Below are 23,111 nucleotides of genomic sequence, written 5' to 3'. Positions count from 1 at the left end.
GCTTGAAATTTTGGATAGGCACAAATAATTAGTCTGTGTAGTAATAGACTTGATTAAATAAGAAAAATTCTTGTGTTATGATAAATGTGCTTGCAGCTGGATTTGCAGAACAAACAATTTGCACACTTGTGGCAGTTCCTTCCAAGGTGCTGACACATAATCTCCCAATCTATTAAATCTACTGAGGAACGTGAATAATCATAAATATAAGTTGTGTTCCTTCCTCAGTATACAATCTTCAGTAAGAACAGGCAAAGGTCATTCAGCCCTTGAGTCTGTTCTGTCAATCAGAACATTGCAGTTCTCAAACTCACCTACCTATTTCTTCAAATTCTTTGATGCCTTTCACCAACAAAATCTATCCATCTCAATATTCTAAATTTTTAAAATTAATTTAACATTTAGTCTTATTGGTGTGAGGGCTCTTGCTTTTGATTGATCTTTGTGTAAAGAAGTGCTTCCTAATTTTACCCCTAAAAGTTCTGGTTTTCAGATTATACCCCTTAATTATGAAATTTCTGCACTAGAGAGAATATTTGCTTGATTTATATTCTACTGAATCACATTACTGTTTTATATAACTCCATTTAAAAGCTTTTCTTAATTTACTCATTTTGGGATGTTATTTACTACCCTTCACTTGTTATGATTAGTTTCCCTACAGTATGAAAACAGGCCATTTGACCCAACAACCTTCCGAACAGTACCCACCCAGACCCATTTCCCTCTGACTAATGCACCTAACACTATGGGCAATTTAGCATGGCCAATTCATCTAGCCTGCATATCTTTGGAGTGTGGGACAAAACCAGACCACACCCATGCAGATAAGGGGAGAATGTGCAAACTCCACACAGTCAACTGAGGCCCTGGTGCTGTGAGGTAGCAGTTCTAACCACTGTGCCAACATGCTGCCCCTAGAAAAGTCTTTGGTGAACTGTGTTTTAAGAACTGCTGCAATCTATTTCGTGCAGGTACACCCACAATGCTGTTAGGGAGATTGTTCCAGCTTTTTGACTCAGCAACGGTGAAGAAATGATGATAAAGTTCCAAGTCAGCCTGATTTTGATTTGGAGGGAAAATTGCAGATAGTGAGGTTCTTATGTAGCTGCTGTCCTTGACCTCCAAAGATTTGTAGAGGTCACTCATTTGAAAAGTGCTGATAGAAGGAGCTCTGATTGGCTGCTGTGTATCCTGTGGATAGTACAGCCATAATGTGGTGAAATTCAAACAAAGTTTGACTTGTTGGGTGGGATGCTGATCCAGTGGTATGCATTATCCTGGATCATAGATAGGATTAATGGTAGGTGACTTTTCTCTAGGATGGGGGATTTCAAATTAGGGGGCATACTTTTAAGGTGAGAGGAGATAGATTTTAAAAAAAGACATGAGTGGCAAATTCACTACACAAAGGATGATTTGTGTGTAAAACTAGTAAAAGAACAATAATATTTGGAAATAAACATACTGGAGCTCTATCTTGTCAGACCAATGTGTTTTACTGGCTTTTCTTTCTGGGATGAAGCAACAGAAGACGGATAGGTCTTGTTAGGTAGAAGTAGAACTCAGGCAAATGTGAGATGGAAGTAACACTGAAATGTTAGATAGAAGCAGTAACACTAGAATGTTAGGTAGAAGTAGCACTCAGACAAATGTGAGATAGAAGTAACACTAAAATGTTAGATAGAAGTAGCTCTCAGGCTGATGTGGCCAGGGGACCCCAGAGGGGAAAAAACAGACACGAGGTCTGAGGAAGATAATTGAACCAGTGGAAAAGTACTGAAAGAGCAGTAAAACTTGAAAAAACAGAACAAAGGGGCCATCTGGTACATAGCAAGTTGAGCTAACTGATAGCCGAATAAGGCATGTTAGAACACTGATAAGAGACTGGGGCCAATGGCAAACTATAGAACCGACCATTACCAAATAAGGGAACGGTGCAGGAATAAGGGGGGTATAAGAATAGACAACTTAGAACAAAGGATTAGAACGCCTTCTCCAGCAAGCCCGATACCTTGCTGTAACTCGATTCTCTCTCGAATAAAGCAGTCTGTTTCTTAGAATCTGACCCGGTGTCTCATTCCTCCGAAATGAACACGGGGACGGTAAAACCATCCTAACAGTCTAGAATGCTATCCTGAGGAATTCCTACAATATATCTTTGAATTGGCCTCCAAAATACAACTATCTTTCTTTTTACCATTGACTTTAATCTTATAAAGGACTCCAGACAACAAGTTCAGTCAAATACTATTTTATGCCCCTCCCCAGCAATTGCCAAAGGTGTAACACCTGCCCATTATCCTCCCCCAGTATCCAAAGCCCCAAACATATCTTCCAGGTGAAGCAGCACTTGACGTGCATTCACACAATCTAGTCTACTACATTCCCTGCTCTGTGGTCTCCTCTACATTGGGGAATTGAAGCATGGATTGGGTAACCGCTTTGTAAAATATCTACGTTCTGTTCGCAGAAAAGACCCTGAGCTTCCAGTTGCCTGCCACTTTAATACATCACCCTGTTCCTTGGCCAACATATCTCAGGCTTGCTGCAGTGTTTCAGCAAGGCTCTGCACAAGCTGGAAGAACAATTCCTCATTTTCCACTTGAGGACCCTGCAGCCTTCTGGACTTAATTCCAAGTTCAATAATTTTAGGGCATGAGCTGTCCCATGTCCTAGCCCCCAACCCCATACACCAGGTCTTGATATCATGGAGTCTACCATTATACTGCCTATTGTTAGCCACTAACCGTCTCCAGTAACATCTATTCACTCACTTAGCCTGATTGTCATTCAATCTTTTGCCTGTCCAACTGTTCTTCTCTCTCTTTGGGCCCCATACCCACCTATTGTTTATTTCTTACCCCTTCCCCCACCCTACCTTCTGCATATAAACCACCATTTTTCTAGCTGCCATTAATTCTGAGGAAGGGGTCACCGGAACCAAAATGTTAACTCTGATTTCTCTTCACAGATGCTGCCAGACCTGCTGAACTTTTTCAGCAATTTCTACTTTATTGAACTGAAATGAAGCCTGAAGTCAAGTGTTCCAGTAGAACCTGAACTGAGCATCAGTGAGTAAGTTATTGCTGAGTAAGTGCCACTTGACAGCACTGTTGACAGCACATCTTGTCATTTTGCTAATGACTAAAAGTAGGCTGATATCACATTATGGTAACTGAATATGTTCTGTTTCCTGTGGCCAAGAAATACTGCATCAATTTTCCACCCTGTCAAATAGATGTCACAGCTGTATCTGTACTGGAACTATCTGATTATGGCTATATATAATTCTGGTGCACCACAGTTGTGATATTGTTAGGGCTCATAGCTTTTGCTATATCCAAAGTGTCCAGTCATTTTTGATATAACATGGACTGAATCAAATTTGTTAAAAATTTACATTGTGATCCTGATGTCTTTTTAATGATAGATCATCTGCTGACTGAACACGGTTGCGAGCCTTTCCCAGCACAGCTATGCTAAAGACACTTCCATTGTCAAAGATAGACATGTTTTGGAGACTTCATCTCTAGTTGGAAGGATTGAAGTGCTTCCATATGTTCCATTAGTTGTGGAATTGTTTGGTTGTACCAATAGCTAGCATGCGTACAACCCTGTGTTGTATCTTCACCAGGTGGCACCTTACTTTTAGGTATGCCTAGTGCTGCATTTTCCCTTGTTTGATAGTAATGTTAAAGTGAGGACTATTCTGGCCAAGAACATACAAATTGTGGTGAAATTTTACAGTTGCTGATGGCCCATAATGCCTCAAGGATGCTAATTTTCAAGATGCCCAATTTGTTCTGTATTTGTTCCATTTAGTATTATTGTAATGCCACACTACACAGTGGAAGGAGTCCTCAGAATGAAGAGTCTTTGACTCATAAGGACAGTGCTGCAGTCTCTGCTACCAATACTTTTAAAGGCAGAGGCATCTGTGGCCCATGGATTGATGAAAACAATGTCAAGCATTGGTAATTTTGTTTTCTTTCTGTAGCAAATCATAATTTAAATTAAAATACATCTTGTTCCTCCCTAATCTGGGAGTCTTGGGTTTAGGCTTTTGCTAGACCACAGAATTTGCTGGAGTATGAGAGATTATGTATATTCAATGCACAAACACTTCAAAAGAAAATAATTCAGCTTGACTTTAATCAATCACATAACAAATAGATGAATGATTTTGTAGTTGGATATAAAAAGACAGCATGTATTGTATTGAAACTGAATAAAGTCTAACTAAAACGTAGTATGAATAAAGGTCAGAGCAGGCCACTAGACATTATAACAGAGAGAAAGGGAACTTTGGGTGCTGGACTACAGATTGTTGCTGCATCAGAGTGTTGGAACAGCCTGGGCCTAGTTACATTTATGATCATCATGACTATTTTAATACCAGGTGTATGTCTCCTCCCCATTCTGTTTTCTCCATTGCATATATGTTCATCTCATTGTGCTTCTCCAGATAATTCTGATATTTCAATATTCAGTTATCTAGCTATTATTTTAATGACAACTTGCATATCACATTTGGCTTTATTAGTAATCAGTCTTTGGAGCTTAAATTCATCTGATTAATTTATAATCAAATTGCATTTCAATACACTTGGTTAGCCTTGTTAACATTTTTACAATTACTTTATTGGTTCAAACCTTTCTCACAATGGACTAGATTTAGTCAATTTACTTTTCACATTTTGTACAATAAATTTTGCTGGCCAGGTATCTTTCATCCTGAAACATATCACTGATGCTTAATGTTTGAAAACCTAACAACCTTCCTTACATTCTTGCCAGTTTCATTTCAGTTTATAATGCAAATTATTAAATCAGTTTGCAAGTTGTGTAGAAGTATGTACAGAACAATAGACTTGGGGATATTATCCAGGCATACTGAGGTCTGATGGACTATAGATTAACCTTGATATTCTCGATTGCATATTGTGTTTGTTTCCATCATTAAAGTCTGTGCTGATATTTCATGGAAGATGACTAGATGAAGGTGTGTACGATGAGGGCACTGTACTTCAGAAATTGACAATGAAATTGCAAGTGTAAAACTACATGAATATTGTGGTGTGTAAACATTGTATATAATAGTGAAATGCCTCAAGGGATTCAGTAGTTGTAGTTTTTAAAAAAAATAAATTAAGAATTTTAAAGGGCACTAAAGGAGGAAAGTGGTTGGAAGGTTTATCCAAATGAACTTCAGAGTATGGGACTTGAACCTGGCCCATCATTTGATAAGGAGATTAGGCTACCATATTGAACTTTTCTAAGTGAAATTCTCTGTAGACATTGCTCTGCTTCCATTGTTGCCATTGCCCATACATATTCCCAGACCAGTATGTAGATACAACCATTTTGCATTGGGTCAATGTGGAAACATCAAGAGCAATTGACTTTAGATAGACATCAGGGGAAACCAAATCTAACTTTTGACAATGGCGCAAAATGGTGATGTTTGAACTTGTTATATATTCTCCAAATGGAATGAAACTTTGGGAGTGTTGCACAAATGGTAACTTGTTAGTCTATGTATTATTGCAAATTCATAATTCTTAAAAGGATTCTTACACATATGTCCACCTGCTCCTGAGAATAGGGAACCAAATACTGGAGGACTGAATTATTCCAAACACTGTAAAGCCATTCACTTACCAGTTGAAGGAACTGTTGTTCCAATGTCCTGTATTCCGGGGAACTCTTATTGAAAAGGTCTTCAGAAAACAACATGTTAGTGACTCGTAAACTGAAGAACACCACCAGTTCTTTAGAGGGAGCAGACGTCAAGGAGCTTGATGTTAAATATTTCAGAGGAGGCGGAGATGGGATAGAGGAAGTACTATGCTTGCCTCCATTCAGTATGTCTGTGTTGCCTACAGTCTCTGTATCCCCAATAATAAGTTCATCTCTAATATCTTCTTCTCCCGTTTCAAAACCTATAGTTTCATTACTGGAATTCTGAGGAGCAGCAGTTGTGAGCAACACATTGGGAGGGATGTTGGTCTCACCATCCAACTGACTCCTGCCTGTAGAGTGAAGCTGTTCAGAGGTTGGCAGCATAACAGCTATTGGCGGGGATGAAACTGGAGAGCCTGTTAATGGGTTTCCATGTTGAGTGGTTGTTGTTTTTGGTGTTGTAAATTTGAGTGGAGTGGGCTCTCGATCTGTCAAACTGTCTGTTGCTGAAATCTGGGCTTGTGAGATGTCACTTGTGGCATCTTGTGGTGTGGCAACATTTTCTTTAGCTGTTTCTCCTAAGCTGTCAAGAGGAGATGGATGGTCTGTCAAAAATTGACGTTGAGATTCTGAAATGAAAGGAATATTCAGATTAGATGATTTTAATCATGCACTGTTCCTATATTTTGCTTCTTCAGACATGTCCAAAATCTTGGAACTTAAGGAAAACATTAGGCTTTGCACATTTATAGGTATAATACAGATATATCACAAATATTGGCCTAGATCTTCTGGATTGTCAAGGTGAAAGATGTCAGGAGATGCACCTCAGGATGCTTCAGAAGCCATGTTGTATATAGGTGGAAATGGCTCAGAAACTTTAATTTTCTGATGGACTGAAACCCTTTGTGCAAGTCTCTGGTACTGAACTCAGGGCAGACATATGGGCTAGAATTGCAGCACTTAGTTAGATACTTGCTTGGAGATTGTTAGATGTAATACCCGGCTTAACAGCTGGTTAATTCCACTGAGCAACACAACCAATCCTTTCTCCTTCACCGTCACCACTCCATATCATTAACTGCACTGCAAATTTGTTAAGCTTTAAGACACCACTTCAGTTTCAGTATTTTTTAAGTGTTTCAATTTTAAAAAGGCAGCAAAATCTAAGTCTTTATCTCAAAAAGGATTTAAAATCATAATACCACAGTTGTAGGTTATTGAAGTAAGCGAAATTACTTTAGCACCTCAAACTAGAGACAAAACGTAGGTACAGAAAAAAGATACTTATACTTATAAAGATAAAATCAAATTCAGTCTGTTGTCATTGTTTGATGTTTTCTCCTTCCAAGATTGAAAACCTGAGGTTAAAATTTAGCTGCAGTGATGGCTTGTGTAGCTGTTTTGGTCACTGTGGATTGAGCTGAACAAGTTCTGGCAGAGTGTAGGCCTTTCTAATTTTATTTTATAGCACTGCAGGTTATAGCTTTTGATACTTTAGTGTTATTCTGCAGTCCTTTAGCTTGTTTGTTTTCTTAGGTCTCTCTGTTGAGAAACCTATCTCCAATGACATTTTCTTAGCAGCAATTTCAAGAAGAATTCTAAGTTTGTCTTGTACAGGTCAAACCTATTATGTGAATTTGAATTATTCATTGCTGCATAAAACAATGGGCACTTCTGAAGTCGTGAATTCTAAAACTTTTGGAGGGACCCATTGTGTTCTCCAAGCTTGAACTGAATGTTGAACTTTTTTTTTCTAATTTTATTCCTGGGTTTTTGTATTTTTGTATCTAATGCTGAACTTTTTATTTCTTTGTTTTTCTAATTTTTCTAATTTAAGAATCTGTGCTTGGTACCTTAGTATCCAAGATGGTACAATAAGTGGTGACTTGTACATTTTTCACTGTACTCATGTGAGTACATGTGACAATAAAGCTAATTCTGATTCCACATGTCTCCAAGTGTGCTAAACACCGTCTTAACCATCCTGTCTACCTGTAATGCAAATAACTATGTACCTGAACAGGCAAATAACATGATGATCAGTAGCAGCAACATTAGGAGGTTAACAAGAAAATGTGCAGCTGAAAAGTCTAACTTTTTCACTAGAGTGTCGGTTCTCTAGACCTCTCAGAAAGCTAACATTGTTGTGGTGAGTGGTGATAAATATTGGGAATGACAACAATACACTGGCTACCTTTGATTAGACCTCAGAAAATTATTGCCTGCAGCATCAGTAACAAACTGCTGTTAGAAATCTGCAACTTGACAATAGAGAGGGAAGGGATAGCGAGGTATACCCTGTAAGAAACACTGCCCATAAAACAAGGTCAACAAGCACAGGCTGTTGGCTTAGGTTCTCACATCTAGTGGTAAAAAGTTTTGGCAGACTCCCGAAAGGCTACAGGCTTCCTGCTGAATCTATTGGTCAAGTGTTAGTGGCTATGGAATTGCTATCAATCTGGTCAGAGACATATTGTGGGTCTCTCATTCAGCCACCCGTTAATGCATTAGACAAATGGCTATTAGATTGTTTGCCAAATCCAGAAATTATATGAACTTTGCCTATAACAACACTGGTCAGATCGAGTGGGTGCTTAACTTTGCATTTCTCGCTGATTTTCCCATGCAACCAGACCATCATTGACTGCACATATATGATGGTCTGGGTATCTCCAGATCAAACAAGGGTACTCATTAAGCACAAAGTCGTCTTCTCCATCAGTGTGTGATTAGTGTGTTATCACCAAAAGGTATTTCTTTATGCACTTGCAAGATTCACAAGGAGCTGTCTTATGATGCTTCATGCTACGCAGGTCAAGCTCCATTACATCAGACTCCCTAATGCACTGCCTGCTATAAGAATTGGGACATCAATTCCAAATTGACTAATTTCAGAAATTTCAACACAATTGTACAACTATGTTATAAATAAATATCATATGACCATCAGATGTATGAGGGAGCAAGACATGGGTGTGCTTCTTGAACTTTTAATTCCATTCCTTATGGAATATGATTTGGAGATACTGGTGTTGGATTGGGGTGGACAAGGTCAGAAGTCACATGATAACAGGTTATGGTCCAACAGGTTTATTTGAAACCAAAAGTTTTTGGAGCGCTGCTCTTTTGTGAGATGAAGTGTAGCACCCTCTTGAAGCATTGCAATCCATCTGGTATATGTAAACTCACAATGCTCTTGGGGAGTACGTTTTTGGATATTGACTGGTCCCAGTGAAGGAACAGTGATATCCTTTCAAATTAGAATGACGTGTGGCTTAAAAGACAACTTACAAATGGTGGTGTGTCCATGTATCTGCTATCATTGTCCTTTTGAGCTAGTATAAATTGTGGGTTTACAAGCTTCTGTTGAAGAAGGCTTGGTGGGTTTCTGCAGTAAACCTTGCAGATGCTATTCACTACTGTAAATGGAGAAATGTTTAAGGTTGTGGATGAGATGTTAATCAAGTGGGCTGGTTTGTTCTACTGGGTACAGCATTCCTTCTAATTTTCTTACTAGCTGCATAGGCTTCGAAGACAGTGACTTCCTAAAACCAGGACTTAATTCCACAATCAGCACGTGTTCAACTTTGGAACAGCTATGCACTCATGCAGCTATGCTGCTTTTCAGGAATGTTAGTTTGAAGTCAAGCTTTTTGGATGTTGATTAGAGCATCACTCATCCAGATAAGTGGACAATATGCCATCACACACCTTCTCAAGGGAATTTAGGGATAGGTACGGGTTCACATCCAATGGTCAATAAAGCAAAGTTTTTTTTTTTTACTGATGCAGTTATGTTTTGATGAGGTCCTGTGTGGTACCATCCAGTACTGGAAGGAACCGGCACTAGTGGGGTGTTGTGTTGGTCAGTCCTGTACTAGTGTGGTCTTGTATGATATGGCCCTAGACTAGCATGATCTTTTACACAATGAACAGTACTGAAATATCCAGGTAACGGAATCATTCAATACTGGTCTTGTGCCATATGGGTATGGTCCTGTGCTAATTTGATCGTCTTCTGCTAATTTAGATTTCTGTGATTTAGTGCTCTGCTTGTATGCTCCTTGCTTGATTTAATCCTGTCTGGGATTTTCCTATATGGGTCTGGCCCTATTCCAAAATGGTGTGACAGTGGTATGTATTGGCTTGTGACTTTCTCATATAGTGCTGTATTAGCATTGTACAGTGCTGTTACAGTGTTGTGTTAGTATATTCTTGTGCTGGTATGGTCTGGTTCTCGTGGTCCAAATCAGTTGAATACCTTTTATCTGGATCTTTGGTGTAACAGTTTCCCTTGTGAAAAATGCAATATCTCAAAATAAAAGACTCACCTTCTGCCTTACTTATACCAATTTGTGATGATGTCCAGCCTGGCATTATGCTAATATCAATTGCTCCTGCATCAAATTTTGTTCCAATTCCATTGACACTCGTAGTTTCCTGGGATGGAGGGATTGTTATACTGATGCCCTGGTCGTCATCTATTGAAGTTCCTGTAATAGTATTAGATATTGTCTCCTGATTGAAAATAAATGGATAGATTGTAGTGTGAATGATTTCGTTGGACTGCTGTGTTTGTTCAATAATGTTTGACTCTACATTTTCTTCATCCTGGTGTGGAAGGACTGACTTTATGTCAGGAGGCAATGTATTGCTGTGGTGTTGTTCTGCTAGTTGCTGAATCTTTGCATCCAAAGATAGATTCTGATTGACTGGCTGTGCAGTAGGAGATTCTGTGATGTTCCGAGCAGTAAAGCCTTCTTCAGTCGCCTCAGTGATCACCTGTGCGGCTGAATGGGAATGTTCAGGCTGTACAGCAGAATCTGAGGTCCTAATTAAATTTTCATCCAGAGTAACATCCTCCTTTATTTCTTCTTTGTGCTCAGATTGCGCAGTTGGAGGAGATGTAGCCCTACCAATAACCTTATCTGTAGCAACATCCTCTTCCATTTCCCAATGTAGTTCAGTTTCCTGCATGTGTTCAACCTGTACAGTTGAGGTAGCCATGTCACTAATGGTTCCTTCAGTAATTGTTGGTTTGGTCTCTACCATGTATTCGGGCTGATCTGTAGCAGAAGCTATGATACCAGTTATGTTTTCATCTGTAGTCATCTGTTGCATATCAGATGAAACAGAGGTGGATATGCTAGTCTCTTCTGTAACTAAGAGATCACCAGTCATTACAACCGTGGTTGTAAATGTCAAACTACTGATCTGGTGTCCACTTTCAGTCACACCTCCATTAGAACTAGTCAGTGGCACAGATGTGGTCTCTTTATCTAAGAATGTTTCTAGTGGGACATTAAGTAATGGTTCTGTCACAAGTAGTTGACTTGGCAGATCATTTGGGACACTAGTGGCTCCAGTTTGGGTGGGAGCTATCCTTGTAACCTGTACTATGGTATCAGTTATGACTTCATTAATGGTTTCATCAAGTTTTCCTTCTGAAGAGATGGCTGGAATCTTCTCCATCAACTTGTCCTCCACAAATTCTCCAGTGATCGCTGGACTTAAATGACTCTCCTAAAAAAGAGAAAATTATATTTTTGAAAAATACATCATTGTTCCACAGAAAATATTAGTGCTACTTGCTTCTTTAATTCCAATTTAATTCTGGAACTTGTCGCTTCAATGTTTCAGCATTGCCATTTTTCTTACAGCTTCCCCAGTTCAAAATCTTCCCCAACACTGGTTTTGGTTCCCATCCTAACTCTTTCCATGTACCCTGCTTCTCCTTCCTGCTGGGCTGTCTTTGTTAATGTAAAACACTGGTGATGCTTTGTTCCATACCAGTGGAATGGTAGGAAAGTCATTGGTAACTTTAATGGAGAGACTAGTATTTAAAGAATTCACCATTGTCATGTTTGACACCAGAGCACTCCTTGTTTAAAAATTGCACTCGCAAATACGTTTTACTTTCTCTTGAAGTATCAAGGTCTCCTATTTTAATAGATCCATCCTACCTTCCCCCAAATATTGTTAGTATATATCCAAGCTGTTTGCTGCGTTTTAAAAGCTATTCACTGATCCATTTATAAAGCAAAATAATAACAAATTGACTATTCCTTTTTCAATGATCTGCCTCAGTTAATTCTCTAAGCTCCTACTGAGTCTAAACTAACAAGTTGTCGGTATCTCCTTGGCATCACATGAGTGGATTGCAGAGAGGCAAATCTGATGGGAATTCCTCTGGTGAATTCTGTATGTACTGACTTTTCTCTATGTTCCACCCTGCCTTTGGCTTATGTTCATTGGTTTAATTTGAAGAGGACGAGAGTTGGCTGGTGGCTGCTAGGAGAAAAATGTCCCAAAATCTACATAATGCGTTGACCCTGATCAATCTACAGTTGACACAGGCAGCTAAACAAAAAGAACCTGACAGAATGAAGGATCACTCTGTAAACATGACATTCAGGGACTGATGTATAACATTGTTTAAAATTCTGTTGAAGAAATTCATAGGATGCAAAGCATACCGGTTTGATGGGAGTTGGATCCAAGTTGGGAGCCACTTGGTCGAGACCATCAGAGGCTGCAGGAAAGATATAGTGAGAAAGAATTAAAAATTTCATGTCATAAAACTTAAATGATATAATTTAGAAATACTGGTTTCAGAAATTCCTTCGATTAAATAGAGAATTTTTTTAAACTTAATCTCTGTGTAGCCTCCTTAATAAGAAAGTGGTAAGAATATGGATCTTGCTACAGTGTGGAATAGTTTAAATGATGTAAAGATAGTGTATTTTTATTTTTCTGAATTTGTGATTATGGATTGAAATGGGAAAAGAATAATTTTAAAAACGTAGGATTGCTGAAAGATTATTGCAGGTTTCAAAAGCAAGCAACCTGACACCCATGGTTTTCACAGCTGCTTGATCAAGCAGTAATTGATTTGTAGTTTGCAAACAAGCTGCAGCCAATCATGTGTATGAATGGTGATTCAGCCAGCAACAAGTAGCTGATTGGTCTGCACACTAGTGACCATTTATCGATAACAAAGGTCTTCTGCCTTTCAACTCCTATTAATAGCTTGTCATCTAACTGAACAGCTTGGAGCTGTCAACAGGATAATGAGAAGCTGTCAGATATTCACCAGCTCAGTGCCTTTCTCTGTTCCTTGCTATAAAAAAGACTTAAAGTCAATATTTGTTTCCTTCAGTAGTTGTACCCACCATTCAAAAGGCAAAAACATTGATCAGAGACTCATGAAAGGTAAAACACATGAACAAACAGATTGCCTACTCTTTGGGCATCCCACAGCACTGACTCTCTATATTTTACATCTCCCTTTTGTAATCACGGCTGGACAACTCTTTGACATCTACACCTTTGTTTATAAAAGGAGTCAAACATTAGGGATGTTGAACAAGGATGGACAAAGTTTTCTCCAGAGGCCAATGCCATATGGAGGTATAATTAGTAAGTTTGCAGATGACATCAAAATTGGAGGTGTAGTAGGCAGCAAAGAAGATTACCTCAAATGGGATCTTGTTCAGATAGGTCAATTGGCTGAGGAGTGGCAGATGGAATTTAATTTAGATAAATGTGAGAGGCAGTTAGAAAGGCAAATCAAGACAGGACTTATACACTTAATGGTAAGATCCTGGGGAGTGCTGCTGAACAAAGAGACCTTGGAGTGCAGGTTTCATAGTTTCTTGAAAGTGGAATTGCAGGTCGATAGGATAGTGAAGAAGGTCAGAATATTGAGTACAGGAGTTGGGAGTTCATGTTGCAGCTGTACAGGACACTGGTTAAGTCACTTTTGGAATATTGCGTGCAATTCTGGTCTCCCTTCTGCAGGAAAGATGTTGTGAAACTTGGAAGGATTCAGAAAAAAATTTACAAGGATGTTGCCAGGATTGGAGGGTTTGAGCTATAGGAAAGAGGCTAAATAGACCAAGGAATCATGATTTAGAGTTGCCCGTGTTGGAGTGTTGGTGTAGAAAGTTTAAAAATCACACAACACCAGGTTATAGTCCAATAGGACAAGTTTTTGGAGCACTACTCCTTCATCAGCTCCTGATGAAGCAATGCTCCGAAACCTAGTGCTTCCAAATAAATCTGTTGGACTATAACCTTTTTTTTGTGTGGTTTTTAACTTTTGACTGAAGCTGCTTTCCATGGAACGTTGAAGATTGAGGGGTGACCTTAGAGGTTTATAAAATCATGAGGGGTAAATATACAAGATCTTTTCTCTGGGTTTGGGAGAGTCCAGAATTAGATGGCATAGGTTTAAGGTGATAGGGGAAGGATATAAAATGGACCTAAGGGGCAACTTTTCCACACAGAGGGTGATGTGTGTATGGAATGAGTTGCCAGAGGAAGTGGTGGTGGCTGGTACAATTGCACCATTTAAAAGGTATCTGGATGGGTTCGTGAATAGTAAGGGTTTATAGAGATGTGGGCTAAGTGCTGGCAAATGGGACTAGCTTAATTTAGGGTTTCTGTCGGCATGGAGGAGTTGGCCTGAAGGGTCTGTTTCCATGCTGTAAATCTCTGATTCTATGTGCATACATTGCTCCCCCGGTTGCAGATTGTGCAGCAGGTGTTCAGTACAGACCTCCATCCATCGTATCCAGTCATGCCAGCTGCTAGATGGTGTGAAATGTGTTTTGCACTTGTACGAAGAGATTCTCAAACTCATGCAAAAAAATTAACATTGTGAACTTTTATGAAAAAACTATTATTTACCTAAAAAAACCTCTTCACCCATTCCACCAAAGTGTCTTCAAAGTTTTTTTTTCCTGTCATTCCCACTATGCCTCAGTGCATTCCAACCTGTATGTGGTTTGGGTGAAAGGAGCCTGCTCTGTTGGGACCTGTTGGACTTGGACATGAGGAAGCACTTGAGTTTAGTCAGGCCAGACATGTCAAGGGTCTTCTTGTCAGTTTGGACTTCAAAGGGTCAGAGGGAGCTGGCAGGAGGTGGAGGGCCTGGCCAATTCTTCAAGAGTCCAGAGTGGAAACTACTAAGGGACCTGACTGTGGTTCTATGTTCTGGCTAGGTATCTTATTACACCACCATGCCCCTTGTGAGTGTAAAGGGCCCTGTCACCATGCCTTTGACCCTGGAAACCAGGGCTGGTCAGATGGGGTGCAGGTGTGTACATCTCTCCAGCAGTCCCTGAGGGTGTTGGGCCTTGATCTCCATAGCAGACATCAACCAGCCCATGGGGGCAGATAAGTGATGATGCATCCCCTTCTAGTGGTCCTCTGGGAAGAGGAAACCTCTTCTGGCACCACTGCATCGAATAGGACCTGCAAATCCCTATAGGAGAAATGTGGTGCCATCTTTCCCATTTCTGACATCTTGTCCACGTGTGCTTGATTGAGCACAACAGCTTGAGAATACCTGTGCTTGTCTGGGTGCACAGTAGGTCTTTCAAACAATGTGCACATGCGAGCGATGTTGACGTGTTAGCAGATATTCACTGAACAGTGAGTTGTTCTGGAAACAGTGATGAGTAAGCTGGTGCAGTAATCGGATTTGAGAGTCACCAAAGAGGCATGACATGTAATTAATAAGGTGCGTTTACTAAGATAGGGGGAGAAAACCTGCTGGGTACCATGGCAAAAATGCTCCAAAAAGCTCTAACAAAACCTGGTCTAAGCTTAAAAAAAAATTCAGCTCAAAGTCTTTATTTACTGTAAGTCTACTTGCTTTGATGGACAACAGACAACTGCTTCACAAAATATCATGCGTTAGAAATAGATCCAAATGTTCAGTGTAAATGACATTAACTAGAGAGGGGGAAGCAGCAGCAGACAGTTCCAATGAGGAAGTTACAAACCTTAAATAGACAATGCAGTCACAAATGAAGTTCAGGTGCAAAATGTTGCGTGTTGGGGCAGTAAACCTCAGCACAGAATTTGGGAATGGGTAATTTGGAAATGTTGCAATAAAGGCAAGTTCACTGTTACTTCAATACAAATTGCTTTTACTGAACTGGGCAACTTAGGTAGGATGCTCTTTGGAGGGTTGGTGCAGACTTGATGAGGCAAATAGCTTCTTTCTGCATTGTGGGGAACTGATGATTCTTTGATATTCAAACTGGGAAAGAGAAAATTGAAGGCCAGCAACAGGGATTTCGTCACAAGACGACTGACTTGAGGAATTGACTCTGACTATGAAAGGAGAAGGAGAAGGAGGAGGACACATCCCCATCTACATCAAAGGAGCTGAGGTGTAGACGATGGAGAGCGCAAAGTTCCTCGAAGTGACAATAACTGACAACCTGTCCTGGACTGTCCATGGAGATGCGATGGTGAAGGAGGCACAACAATTCCTCTTCTTCAGGTGGTTTAGGAAATTCGGTATGTCCACAAGGACCCTGCCCAACCTTTACAGATGCACCATAGAAAACATACTGCCTGAGACCATAACGGCAACTGCTCTGCCCAGGATATTAAGTAACTACATAAGGTTGTATACACAGCCCAGACCATGACACAAGCCAACCTCCCATTCACGGACTCCATTTTCATGGCTCATTGCTGCAGAAAGGCTGCCAACATCAAAGATCCCTCACACCCTGGTAATGCTCTCCTACAACCTCTTCTGTCAGGCAGAAGATACAGAAGCTTGAACACGCACTAACAGGTACTTTCCTGCTATTATTAGAGTGATGAGTGGATCTCTCTAACTTAAAATGTTGCATTTGCTGATGTTGATCTTGCTTTGCACACTTCCTCTGCAGTGTAACTTTGTATGCCTTGCTCGATCTGATCTGTATGTCCTTGTTTGCTATGATCTGCCTGTACTGCTTGCAAAACAAAGCTTTTCACTGTAATCTGTGGAAATCTATGTTTCTGACTTCCTATGCAATTTTAATCCATTAAAGTATTTTTTTTTCCACATTCCTGGATTTTGAAGTCAGCATGATTTGTGAACTTGGTGAGGAACCAAGCAGGCTGCAGACCTAAGTAGGGAGTTGAAACTGTTTGTGGGACTGAGCTGGTAGGTGAGGTACAGTCCCCATTCCTAGACATGGAGTCTGATCCTGGCTCCACAGGGTATTTTCAATTCCTGGCCCTAGAAGAGATGGTAGGAGAATTTCATTCTTGGGAAACATTATTGTGGCCTTTTGACTCGCAAATTGTGCTGTAAAAACAATTACCAAAGATATCCATGCCTCCCTTCACTGATACATTTCCCAAGGCCTGAGAAACCTGACTACTCAGAGTTAAACCTGATAATCTGAGGCTTCATTATAATATTCAATATTTAATTGGTTTACCCACATCTTGGGAGTGGGTTGACTGACCCCTGTTGCCCTGCCTCTATTAAATCCAAAAGTCAATGGATGGAGGTGGTTAAGGTTGAGTTTAATTTATAAAAAAAAATCTCTCACCTAATTTTAACCAATTGTCTTCACAGATTAAAATTCATTCCTTTGTTCGTTTGTCTATTGTGTACGCTACTTCATACATATAATAGAGATTGAATAAAAGAAAATTAAAAATACCAAACATGAGAGAACTCTTTACTAAATGAGCAGGCAACAAATGAACAAATTATTTCATTGGATACTGATTATATCACCATGGTAATACAGTTTTGAAAATAATTACTTTGTTTAAGATGTTTTGAACAAATAAGATCAGCATTAGACTTCCTAAAAATTGTCTTTTTACTCATATAGTCCACAATGGGTTCCTTATTATTTTCTTTCAAAGTCGTCTTTTACACATTCAGCTAATGCATACAGCATTATTTTACTTGAGGTAGCCATTAAACCATTGCTAAATTGTCTCCCACAGCAAAGTTTTTTAGTTGTTATTTCTTTCCTGCACAAGCACCTCAAAGGTTGCTGTTGCATTTTGATCCAGCAAGGAATGACAATGATGAGGCATTATTGAGGCATTTAACTCACATCACAGCTCCAACCTAGAGAGGTCAAGTCTTAAAGAAGGCCAACTCACCAGTGTATTGACTCTAGGCCACCATCATTTTCGTTTTTGAAATGATCATCTATTTACCTATGCGCCTCAGCAAAATCTATTCCTTGTCAATAACAAAAGGCTTTAGCAAATTGATCAAACAGGTTAATTACCATCAGTGTAATATGATAGTAGCCAAGCATGGTTACCTGCTTAAATTAGACAACAGATTACCTTGAGTAAATCGAATTGAACTTGGATCCATTGAAAAAGACGTATCATTGAGTAGTGCCATGGCAACCATGTCCTGAAACCTGGTTACTGTTATAGTGGCCAATGGTTTTTCTAGGTGTTCCTCTTGTGGCTCAAACAGCAAGTCTCCATTCTCGACTTTATTGGAGCCGATGTTTAGCACATCATTCCGAATGTCACTCAGTGTGGCTGCCCTCTTATCAAAGATGGCGGCAAAGTGAATCATGTGACCATCCTCACTGAAAGAAAAGTAATTTGTGATCAGATGCATTTGATCAATGCCTTAGTGCAGAAAAAAGTTTTTAGTTTAATTTATGATTTGGAGATGCCGGTGTTGGACCAGGGTGCACAAAGTTAAAAATCACACAACACCAGGTTATAGTCCACAGGTTTATTTGGAAGCACTAGCTTTCAGAGCACTGCTCCTTCATCAGATGGTTGTTACTTTACACTTCAAAAGCCCTAACGTGGTTGTAAAATTTGGAAGCTAGGATTGTGCCAACATGTAGAACTGGGTTGGTTTTTGACATGACTTACTTCCAAATAAACCAGAACTATAACCTGGTGTTGTGTGATTTTTCATCTAATTTTTAGAGTCAGGCAGTGCATTACATTAACCACATGCCTACCACTGCTTTTATTATTTGCTGGATTCTTCCTTTCTTTCTTAATTCGCTGTAAATTACTTTAGGACATGAAGTGTTAAAGATAGTCTCCCAATACATGCACTTAGTCTTTATTATATCAAAATTTGATTGTGCTTGGTGCTTTGTAAATTGAAAGGTGAATCACCATTACTTATGACAAATGTTAAATCAGGAATGATGCATTGGTCTTATGTTACTACTCCCTCCCCAATGAAAAGCAAGCTTAGTTTTCATGAAGAAAGCAAAAAGAATATTGCTATGAAAGATGTTCATGTAACCAGGCACTACTTGAATACAGGGAGAAAGTGAGGACTGCAGATGCTGGAGTACCAGGGTTGAAAAATGAGGTGCTAGAAAAACACAGCAGGCCAGGCAACATCCGAGGAACAGGAGAATTGATGTTTCGGACATAAATTTTGTAGTCAGCAGTGAAATTAGGGTTCTCATCGCTGAGCTGAAGGTAAGTATCCATAAAGATTAATGAGCTCTTGTGGTATGGAATTCACCTTCTCTGATTTTGACTTAGTTCTGATTTCAGGGGATCTCTAGCAGCCGGTCATCAAACAAGCTAAGCAACCAGTCAATTTGAAGAATTCATACACAAAGCAAATCAGAAGGCAACAAATTAGTTTTATCTTTCCCTTTTTATAATTTTATGTGAAGTTGAATAAACGGCTGGAGCATCTGCTTGGGATTTAGATAAACACTGAAATATCCTAAACAATCTTTTTAAAAAATTAATATTCAAATTTGTGGAATTTTTACCATGGAAAAGAGAATTTTGATTGTCACAAGTAGTTTGTCTCTTGTAACGTCAATGTGATTATTTGCACACAGCAGCAAGTGTGATTTAGTGTGCTGTTTAAAAGCCGAGTTATAGATCAATCGAAAGGCGTAACTTTTAAAAGGATTGTTTTTAACAGCCACGAAACCATTTGAAAAATGTAAGCTTATGTCAATTCAGTGATTTCTAACTGATTTCCATTTGCAAGGACTTCAACATTGCATTAACGAAAGAGAAACTGTCAGCATTCCCAATCATTGTCCTTTTTATTATTCTGTTGTGGGTTGTGGTCACTGCTGCATGGCCACCATTCATTGCCTGTCTCTAGTTCCCCTTGAGAAGGCAATGGTGAGCTGGTTTCTTGAACCACTGCAGTCCACGTGCTGAATGTAGACCAACAATGCTTTTAGGGAGGGAATTCCAGTATTTTAAATCAGTGACAGTGAAGTAACAGCAATCTATTTCGAAATCAGGATGGTGAGTGGCTTGGAGGGGAACTAGTAGGTGTTGTTGTTCCCATGTATCTGCTGCCTTGTCCTAGATGAAAGTGGTCGTGGGTTTGGATGATGGTGTCTAAGGATCTTTGGTGAAGTTCTGCAATGCATCTTGTACACACTGCTGCTACGAGAATCTTTTGTGAATTTTTTTTTTAGATTAGATTACTTAGTGTGGAAACAGGCCCTTTGGCCCAACAAGTCCACACACACCTGCCAAAGCGCAATCCACCCAGACCCACTCCCCTACATTTTACCCCTTCACCTAACACTACAGGTAATTTAGCATGGCCAATTCATCTAACCTGCACATCTTTGAACTGTGGGAGGAAACCCACGCAGACACGGAGAATGTACAAACTTCACACAGCCTGAGGTGGGAATTGAACCTGGGTATCTGGCGTTGTAGATGTGGGCTGCTTTGTCCTGTATGATCAGATTAGATGCCCTATAATGTGGAAACAGACCCTTCGGCCCAACCAGTCCACACCGACCCTCCGAAGAGTAACCCACCCAGACCCATTTCACCTAACACTCTGGGCAATTTAGCGTGGCCAATTCACCTGACCTGCACATCTTCGGACTGTGGGAGGAAACTGGAGCACCCTGAGGAAACCCACACAGACACTGGGAGAATGTCTGTGTGGTTTTTGCACAATCGCCCAAGGCTGGAATCAAACTTGGGATCCTGGTGCTGTGAGGCAGTAGTGCTAACCACTGAGCCATCATGCTGCCCATAGATATCAAGCTTTTTGAGTATTCTTGAATCTGCACTCTTCTAGGCAAGTGAGGAGTATTCCATCACACTCCTGTCTTGTGCCTTGTCAAGCTTTGGGGAATCAGGAAGTGAGCTATTCATTATAGTATTCCAAGCCTCTGATCTGCTTGTGTAGCCACTGCATTTATATGGGAAGCGTAGTTGAGTGTCTGGTCAATGGTAACCCCTGGATGTTGATAGTGGGGGATTCAGTGATGGTAATGCCATTGACTGTCAAGGGGCAGCAGTTAGATGGTCTCTTAATGAAGTGTCCATTAGCTGCATTTATGTGGAACAAATGCTACCCTAAGCCTAGATATTATTCCGGTTTTTTTGTATATGAATATGGACTGTTTTGGTATCTGAGATGTCAGGAATAGTGCTGAACATTGATTGCACAATGGTTGTAACACTGCCTCATTACCATTCTGATTATTTAGATCAGGTTAATACGAAATGTGTAGAGTAGTATAAAGGCTGAAGAACCATTTGTATCACCTCATGTGATTTTTCTAATTTGGAGAATGCTTCCTTTATGAAATCGAAATAACATTCTCAAATTGAAAATAATTTGAACTTCAGCCATTGGTGCAAAATAATTAATTTGAACTGAATGCGTTAGCGGAAAGGTGTGCATGGATAACCAGCCCAATTGCTGTATTAGCAAATGCTTGGCTTAATCTCATTAATCAATTATTGTACTGTCCTAAGTTCAGTACATACTTGCAGCCCTCAAAGTATTACTCTCTCATAAAGCAGCAGCCAAAATTGATCCAAATATATAACAAAACTAAGAGCAGTGGATGCTGAAGATCTGAAACAAAAATTGTTGGAGAAACTCAGCAGGTTTGTAAGCATCTCTGCAGAGAAAGTAGAGTTAACATTTTGGGTCCAGTGATGATACTTCAGAACTGATAGTACCCAGGAAATGTTGGGAATTTATGTTAATATGATGGTGGCAAAGGGAGTAAATGTATAGGGAAAATAGAGCCCAAAGACAGAGAGAGACAGTTAGGCACACAGAGATGGTTGATAATATGCAAAGCAGAAGGATCATAACTAGGTGAACGGAGTTGCCTGTACTGAAAGCAGCCCAGCTGACAGAAGGCAGAGAATGGTTGTAGATGGAAAATATTCTGCCTGGAGGTCGGTGTTGAGTGGGGTTCTGCAGGGCTCTGTTCTTGGGCCTCTGCTCTTTGTAGTTTTTATAAATGACTTGGATGAGGAGGTTGTGGAGTGGGTTAGCAAATTTACAGATGGCACAAAGGTTGGAAGTGTCGTAGATAGTATAGAGGGCTACTGCAGGCTGCAGCGGGACATAGACAGGATGCAGGCTGAGAAATGGCAGATGGAGTTCAACCTGGATAAATGCGAACTGATGCATTTTGGAAGGTCTAACTCAAGTGCTGAATATAGGATTAAATACAGGATTCTTGGCAGTGTGGAGGAACCGAGGGATCTGGGTGTGCAAGTACATAGAGCCCTCAAAGTTGCCACCTAAGTGGATAGGGTTGTAAAGAAAGCATATGGTGTTTTGGCTTTCATTAACAGGGGGATCAGGTTTAAGAGCGGTGAGGTTTTGCTGCAGCTCTACAAGTCCCTGGTGAGACAACACTTGGAATATTGTATCCAGTTCTGGTTGTCCTGTTACAGGAAAGATATAGAGGATTTGGAGAGGGTGCAAAGAAGGTTTACTAGGATACTGCCTGTACTGGAGGGCTTGCCTTATGAAGAAAGTTCCGAGCTTATTCAACCTTTCTCTCTGGAGAGGAGGAAGAGAGGAGACCTGATCGAGGTGTACAAAATAATGAGAGGAATAGATCGAGTCAATAGCCAGAGACTTTTCCCCAAGGCAGGATGGACTGGTATGAGAAGTCATAGTTTGAAGATATTAGGAGGAAAGTATAAAGGAGACTTCAGAGGTAGGCTCTTTACGCAGAGAGTAATGAATGCATGAAATTAGATTAGACTTAGTGTGGAAACAGGCCCTTCGGCCCAACAAGTCCACACCGACCCGCCGAAGCGCAACCCACCCATACCCCTACATTTACCCCTTACCTAACACTACGGGCAATTTAGCTTGGCCAGTTCACCTGACCCGCACATCTTTGGACTGTGGGAGGAAACCGGAGCACCCGGAGGAAACCCACGCAGACACGGGGAGAACGTGCAAACTCCACACAGTCAGTCGCCTGAGTCGGGAAATGAACCCGGGTCTACAGGCGCTGTGAGGCAGCAGTGCTAACCACTGTGCCACCGTGCCGCCCACAAATGTTGCCATTGCCAGCGGTGGTGATGGAAGCAGAGTATTTGGGGACATTTTAAGTGACTGCTGGACATGCAAATGGATAGCAGTAAGGTGAAGGGTGCATAGGTTAAGTTACTATATTTTACATTAGGATTAAATCTTGGCACAATGCCGTGGGCCAAAGGACCTGTTTTGTGCTGTACTTTTCTATGTTCAGATACGGCCTGGAATGTGGCAGTGCGTAATGGAAATGGAAGAATATGCTCATGTTGTAAAGTTATTGATCTTAATATTGAATGCTGAAGGCTGCACATGCTCCTGGAACACCGAAGGTGTCAGTCTGCAATGCTCAATTGGAATA

At 40.3% G+C, this 23,111-nt stretch overlaps 1 protein-coding gene across 1 annotated transcript in view; it reads right to left on the bottom strand.

The window, feature by feature from the left end:
* LOC132819566 (interphotoreceptor matrix proteoglycan 1) overlaps positions 1–23,111 on the bottom strand; it is a 227,735-nt gene that overhangs the window by 8,668 nt on the left and 195,956 nt on the right. The window contains exons 8-11 of the mRNA XM_060831135.1: positions 17,803–18,059; positions 12,165–12,220; positions 10,020–11,211; positions 5,665–6,314 (exon numbers count right to left, since the gene is read on the bottom strand). Of these exons, the coding sequence (XP_060687118.1) occupies positions 5,665–6,314; positions 10,020–11,211; positions 12,165–12,220; positions 17,803–18,059 (2,155 nt within the window). The remainder of the gene's footprint in view (positions 1–5,664; positions 6,315–10,019; positions 11,212–12,164; positions 12,221–17,802; positions 18,060–23,111) is intronic.

Source organism: Hemiscyllium ocellatum, chromosome 10, assembly GCF_020745735.1.
Source record: "Hemiscyllium ocellatum isolate sHemOce1 chromosome 10, sHemOce1.pat.X.cur, whole genome shotgun sequence".
Taxonomy (NCBI): Eukaryota; Metazoa; Chordata; class Chondrichthyes; order Orectolobiformes; family Hemiscylliidae; genus Hemiscyllium; species Hemiscyllium ocellatum.
Note: the sequence above shows the minus strand (reverse complement) of the source record. Positions and strands in the feature narration are given on the sequence as shown.